The 7,314-nt window shown below is 34.4% G+C and overlaps 1 protein-coding gene across 2 annotated transcripts in view; it reads right to left on the bottom strand.

The window, feature by feature from the left end:
- Positions 1-2,629: 2,629 nt before the first annotated feature.
- The window catches only part of LOC125675272 (adhesion G protein-coupled receptor E3-like), a 35,973-nt gene continuing 31,288 nt past the window's right edge, over positions 2,630-7,314 (bottom strand). Inside the window, exons 1-3 of one of the 2 annotated variants that reach the window (XM_056160006.1) lie at positions 6,072-6,380; positions 5,361-5,480; positions 2,630-2,922 (exon numbers count right to left, since the gene is read on the bottom strand). In XM_056160006.1, coding sequence (XP_056015981.1) covers positions 2,738-2,922; positions 5,361-5,480; positions 6,072-6,291 — 525 coding nt within the window. In that variant the 5' untranslated portion in view covers positions 6,292-6,380 and the 3' untranslated portion in view covers positions 2,630-2,737. Of the gene's footprint in view, positions 2,923-5,360; positions 5,481-6,071; positions 6,381-7,314 lie in introns of those variants that run through there. The other variant, XM_048912795.2, reaches the window with a different exon arrangement.

Raw genomic sequence — 7,314 nt, 5'->3', positions numbered from 1 at the left:
GACAACGAAATTCCGTATAAAGGATATCATTACATGCTGCTGACCCCTGGCAACGAAATACCGTATAAAGGATGTCATTACACGCTGCTGACCCTTGACAACGAAATACCGTATAAAGGATATCATTACACGCTGCTGACCCTTGACAACGAAATTCCGTATAAAGGATATCATTACACGCTGCTGACCCTTGACAACGAAATACCGTATAAAGGATGTCATTATACGCTGCTGACCCTTGACAACGAAATACCGTATAAAGGATGTCATTACACGCTGCTGATTTTCACCAAATTTTGTGAACCCCTAAAATTTCACAGAAGTGATTACTCGCGTGTAACAATATACTGCAAGCGTCCATTTGATTACCAGGTAAACACCCGTTGGCTATTTTAAAAAAGTACAAAGTTTTGACTACGGATAACTCCGTTTACCTGATCAAGGTATAATGCTCACAGCGGGTGTGACCGGTCGACAGGGGATATTTACTCCTCCTGGGCACCTGATCCATATCACAATTTAGTAGACTATGCAAAAATATTGAATGTCCATTGATTTACATAATTATATTGAATTTGTACCCTTAACTGATTATTTTACTGAGATAAATTGAAAGTTAACAGTGAATTCAATTCTTTTTCCATTGTGTATACTTTTTTTATGATCAGTGTACATGTAGACATTGATATCGTCTCTGGTACGATGACTTCATTTAGACAAATACAAAATCGTTATAATACGTCCCAGCATCGTAAAGTGGAAACATGTAATATTCAAACACAGAGTTTTGTGTAAATTTCAATTATTGATATAACACGGGTGGTCAAACCCAGTTCTAAGTATTTGAATAATTTCGATCTTTTCTGGCAGAATTAATGAGCTGTTGGTTGCGTCTGTAAAAGTTCTTGACATTGGACAAAACTTTCACATGACTTAAATGTATGGGCAAACAATTGTAACATATATGTGCACTAAAATGAAATACGATACATACATACAAATATACGAGCGATGACTCGCAGAAAGTATATAACAATAAAACACTTTCATGAAAGGTGAAGATAACGAAAAGTTATCGCTCTCCTCGTGTCGGGAATACAAGACTCGGAGTTGGGTAAAAATGGACCCCTGGATATACTGTATAAGGAATACACAAATCAGAGTGAAATACGTGTATTCATCTCGGAGGGACTCCATTCTCGAACAGCTTAAGAGTGAGATGACACCGGATACATCAGGATTCCATGTGCTATACCCCACCCTATTGACTGATAAAGCTGCCAATTTGAAAACGACTCTGCCCTTCAGTCAATGTGGGTGACGTGCTACGAAACTAAAAAAAAAATTGATTCTGAAACCCAATCTTGGCGCATCGGTGTGAAAATGGAGACGAGGAATGTTTCAATTTCTCATTGATATACGAGTCTGCGTCACTCTGAGAATCCATTAGGTATGTACCTCTGGCTATAAATTCGTACTGCACAATTTGAAACAATTTGCATTAGGCCTAATATATGTGAATAACCCTCTCCAGAAGCAATATTGAAATAGCCTAGGCCTAGATTCCTCTCCATGAAGTCATGATTAATAATCAGGGGCGTATCCAGGAATTGCGGTTACGGGGGCGCCACTTTATGAGACATGGGTCTGGGGGCCGCCTTGAGGCCCCCCAGTGGGTCCAGGGCTAAGCCCTGATTGGGCCCTGGGGGCTAAGCCCCCGGAAGCTCCTGGATTTTACAAATTTTATAGGGCTTGAAATACGTCTCCTGTTTAGTCATTTGCACTCATCTTCACAAGTCAAGGGTTATTGATTCGTTGTGCGAGGTAACGAATCAATAGCCCTTGATTTGTGAAGATGATTTGTACTATTTTCTATCATTTGTAATAAGTGACATCAAGGGTTTTTGAAAAAAAATAAGTTCTCCCAATAATTAGTAATTCAAGAAATCAAAAGATTTTGTCATTTATTTCTCCAGTAGTGGAAGAAACTATTGCTTCTTTTATCGTTTAAATTAGTACATATTTCTTAACAAGATACCATGATTTACCTTTAATTTGAAAATTTTAAAAAAGGGCTGCACCCCCCCCCCTCTTAAATACGCCACTGATAATGTCACTTATCATATATTCTGCAGTAGGCCTCCTGAAGTAAATTGACGAGGAATTCGGATGAACCCTTGCTATATTCTTACCTGCACAGTTTTATCATATATTTTTTTTTAGACATGCTGTTTATAAACGTTCCTTGAATCTCAAGTTGAACATTGGTATATGTACATGTATACATGACAGAGCACGGAATTAGATATACAATCTGCATGGTTTATGTGCTATGTAAATAGCAGCAAGAAGTCATACTATTTAGTTTGTTATAGCGAATCCGCGTAGGACAAAAAAACACACCCTCACAATGACATTCGTTAGGCTCATCATAGATCATTCGTCATAACACCATAGAACTTAACAAACGTCTGTTAGATTTTGTAGACATCAACTTATCTTTAACATAAAATACCGCGTATGTCAAATCCGTACTAATGCTGTATGCATATTGACAACTTAATTCCACACTCAATGCCCAAATTATGGACTTTGTGCAGCTAAATTTAGAAGAAGTGTAAAACACAAAATGATGCAGATTATTTATTCTTTTCTCCATTCCTCACATTGACTAGCAAATAAAAGGTGCGATCTGTGTCATTTGTGTGAGAAGGTGCTCTGGGACATGCGTAACCGGTTAACCGGAGGATGACGCAGCTGCAGCCGCAAGGACACTCAGCAGAAGAAGACCACCGGCTCCAGCAGCTATTAACGGAAATACGCCAGTCTTTTTCTTGGTGGTGGTGGTGGTGGTGACGGTTGTGGTATTGGTGGGAGTTGTGGTGGTGGTGGTGGTTGTGGATGTGGTGGTTGTCGACTCAGCTGCAATCAAATCGACGAGATATATACAAACTCATTTTCTGTAATAATTATATAAACAGTATTATATCAGTTTTGAAGTGTGCATTGGGATTTCCTTTGTATGTTGAATGTTCTCACAATTCCTGCCTGTATTCGTCTTTTTAAACGTAGTTTGTGTATACTATACAGACAACGCATGCTAAAAATAATTTCCTTTCAGTGTGCAGAATTCCGTCGCAATGTACTCATTCAGTAGTCGTTTAAAGTCAGAAACAAGTATGAATTAATAAAAAGAGAGGCGTATGCAAACGGCATGCACTTTGAAACGTATTCTGTCGACGGAGACAGTCTCAACGGAGACAGGATTTCTGTATCTAAGTACGAAGTTAGAAGGGTAAATTTGTTATATAAGAGATTTTAGCTCGTGTAGATAAACAGCCATCTGACATGATAGAATATTTTCTAATATATCATAATGATTTTAAATTTGAAATAGTCTTTCCTGTGTATTTTATTGTATTTGAAGATGACAATTTTAGAAAAATCATTTAAATAAAAGCATTATTCTAATATATATGCTTTATCTTGTAAAGCTATCGATGAAAATCCCGTAGTTCGTGCGGTCATATTTTAAAAGTGCATTTCATTAGTTTGTCATTAGTTTGAGTGTCTAAATTGAATTCAGGAGATATCAGAGAATATGAATCGCTTGAACTGACTTTGGTGGTGGTCATAGCATTGCTGAAAAAATTTAATTTTATAGATTGAAAGCAAAGAAATGACATTAAGTATTGATCAACGAAAATATTTATCAACATGCTATAAATGTTAAAGTTTTTTTCTGCGAGTGCAAATTCTTGCGATTTATATAAAACTCATTTCAGTAGCACTAGATAACACTATCACTGTTTGTATCAGTAGTTGCATTAAATTTGTTGGAATTTTTAGCGAGAAACAAATTATGTGATTTTTCTATAAAAATGGGTATATACATTTAGCGAGAGCTAGTTTTAGCGACTTTATAATTCTAGGAAAGGTAGCTATTACCTCCTATATGGAACAAATTGATAGCAATATGAAAATTTTAGCAACCTCATAATTCTCGCTAATAATGCCAAAATTAAATCCTCGCTAAAAATTCTGCTTATTGTAAAAGGTACTCAGGTGTCAGATAACCAGGCTCTACATTTATAGAGAGGAATTTTAATAAAGTATTGAATATCTAACCCCTTTTGCATTGAATATATCGCATTCGAGAAAAGGATTACCTTCGGCTAAAGAGATTTTAGCTCGTGTAGATAAACAGCCATCTGGCATGATAGAATATTTTCTAATATATCATAATGATTTTAAATTTGAAACAGTCTTTCCTGTGTGTTTTATTGTATTTGAAGATGGCAATTTAAAAAAATTATTTAAATAAAAGCATTATTCTAATATATATGCTTTATTTTGTAGTTCTGTCGATGAAAATTCCATAGTTCTTGCGGTTACATTTTAAAAGTGCATTTCATTGGTTTGAGTGTCTAAATTGAATTCAGGAGATATCAGAGAATATGAATCGCTTGAACTGACTTTGGTGGTGGTCATAGCATTGCTGAAAAAATTTAATTTTATAGATTGAAAGCATAGAATTGACATTAAGTATTGATCAACCAAAATATTTATCAACATGCTATAAATGTTAAAGTTTTTTTCTGCGAGTGCAAATTCTTGCGATTTATATAAAACTCAATTCAATAGCACTAGGTAACAATATTAATGTTTGTATCAGTAGTTACATTAAATTTGTTGGAATTTTTAGCGAGACACAAATTATGTGATTTTTCTATAAAAATGGGTATATATATTTAGCGAGAACTAATTTTAGCGACTTTATAATTCTAGGAAAGGTAGCTATTACCTCCTATATGGAACAAATTGATAGCAATATGAAAATTTTAGCAACCTCATAATTCTCGCTAATAATGCCAAAATTAAATCCTCGCTAAAAATTCTGCTTATTGTAAAAGGTACTCAGGTGTCAGATAACCAGGCTCTACATTTATAGAGAGGAATTTTAATAAAGTATTGAATATCTAACCCCTTTTGCATTGAATATATCGCATTCGAGAAAAGGATTACCTTCGGCTAAACAGATATATATATATATATATATATATATATATATATATATATATATACATGTACTGCATTCATAATATTGGGGTGTCATTTTCAAAGAAAGAGTGCAAAGTTAAATTATCATATTAATTTCACCATACTAATGTAAGTTAGTTATCATTCTGCCTTTCACCTACATGTATACTAGAAATTTGATAGCATATTTATATATATTTCAACAGCGGATAAGTTCAGTAGCATGTAATTTATATATTGCATTCAGTGGATGATGTCCCATTGACCGGGTAGTCATCATGCATGATTAGATATGTTAGGGTTTCAACAATTATACTTACTTTCGCAGAAATCTCCTTCATAGCCTTCGTCGCAGTCACACATGAAAGTTCCATAATACGGTATACAAGCCCCTTTACCATTGCAGTCATCATCATCGCCATCTGACGGGTTGCAAGGCGCTAAACAAAATAAAAAAATTGAAAGTCAAAACCATGTGGTGTTTTACAAAAATAAATAAATAAATAAAACCAAGTAAAAAAAACAACCCTTGAAATGATGTAGAATTCTCATTATTTGGTAACAAATCGGGAACAAATCGCAAGTGATTTACATATATTGATATAGTGTACATTGTTTTAAATGAAATACTGATTATTTTCACATTTCTTGAATGTAGTAAAAATAAACGGTTTTATTTCCATATCATGTAAAGACTTTGTTCTGATCGCTACAAGTTTGTTAATACAGATTTGTAATTCAGAATGGCAAAAGTAAAACCCAGCGAAAGGAATCAGTGTACACTATAACAATAGGTCTTCATTTGAAATCAATATTGCAAGTAGAATTCGATTGTTCTTATAAACTTTTTCTTGATTGATACTTTTGATAAAATTTAGCAGATAAAATTCCATCCCCCCCCAAAGAATTCATTTATATATCGCTCATAGATCAAAAGGGGAAAAGGACGGTGAAGATCCGAATGCCATTATTTAAGATTGATTTTTCTGCATTGTGTTCCTACAAGATAAAATTTAAAAGCGATAAATCACCTTGGCAAATCACGAGTTCGATGCCTTCCAGCGTTACGCCAGAATCTACTGGAAATAAATCATCGTCACAGGTACAGCCACTGGCAGGAGTGCATGTTGCTCCATCGGGACATTTGTCAGTTGCAGTACAACCAGTCTTAAATGCGGGCCCAGCACCAAATGAAAGATGGATCTGCATACAAATAGCAATGGCAACAACGAATATTTGATGAGCACGCATTGTTACCGCAATCAATAATCAAATACGGTGTCAAAGCAAGAAGAGTCGAATTTCAGACTGCTTCGTGGTTTTTCGTTAGGGGTATAAATACATCTGAGAGAAAAAGCACGTGATCAAATATCACCATGTACAGCGTAAACAATTTGCATGAGGAAGTGGAAATCGCCAATGGTTTGATAACATTGCTACCACGTGACATATCGAAATCGTACCTGCTGTTAACATTGTTTGTAGTATTGCCTATTTTCTTGTACTTATTTTGTGAAAGTAATTACGTCTTAGGTGTGCAGAATATCTACATTTGGGGGGGGGGATGTAATTAAAATGTGCCCTTTTCTTTTTCTTTCCACTTTCCTTTCACTTGAATGTATTATAATTTAGCGTTTACATTTCGATTAGACAAACAGGGTATTTTTATATACCAATGTTTATCACACAAAGATGTCAGTACACGAACGGTATGCATAACAAAAGGTAAAAAATAGAGTGAATAGAGTAATATGATTTTTGGAGTACAACACAATATTCATAGAGATATGTCAATAGAATTTCAAACGACCTGACTTTATTTGATATATATATAGGAGTAATGTCAGTTTCTAAAATTTCACATAATTTTCAAGGTCTTGTCTTAAAATTAAGAATTGAACTAAAAAAAGTGGGGGTTGGAGACCAAATATTTAATTTATTGGCGAAAATATTGAATTTTTATACAAAATTTCGAGTAAAATAATTAAAACTTTTTTAAGAATCGTTGTTCTATTTCGAAAAAATATATCAACCAAATTAATAAATTACAACATTTGCTCTAGTTCCAAGTCTCAACTACTTATATCATAAAATTGAAATACATGTATAGGAGTATAAAAATAGAAGATATATTAGATGAACCAGAAACTGTAATATCACGCAGATTTAGAACGCTCCTCCTGCCACAAAATATAGTCCCTGCAAAACGCTTTCAATATTTGAATTGACACAATTTTGTCAACTGGATATGGTTCCGTAATAGACGTGTAATAT

Source organism: Ostrea edulis, chromosome 3, assembly GCF_947568905.1.
Source record: "Ostrea edulis chromosome 3, xbOstEdul1.1, whole genome shotgun sequence".
NCBI lineage: Eukaryota > Metazoa > Mollusca > Bivalvia > Ostreida > Ostreidae > Ostrea > Ostrea edulis.
This window is presented reverse-complemented; position numbering and strand designations above follow the sequence as displayed.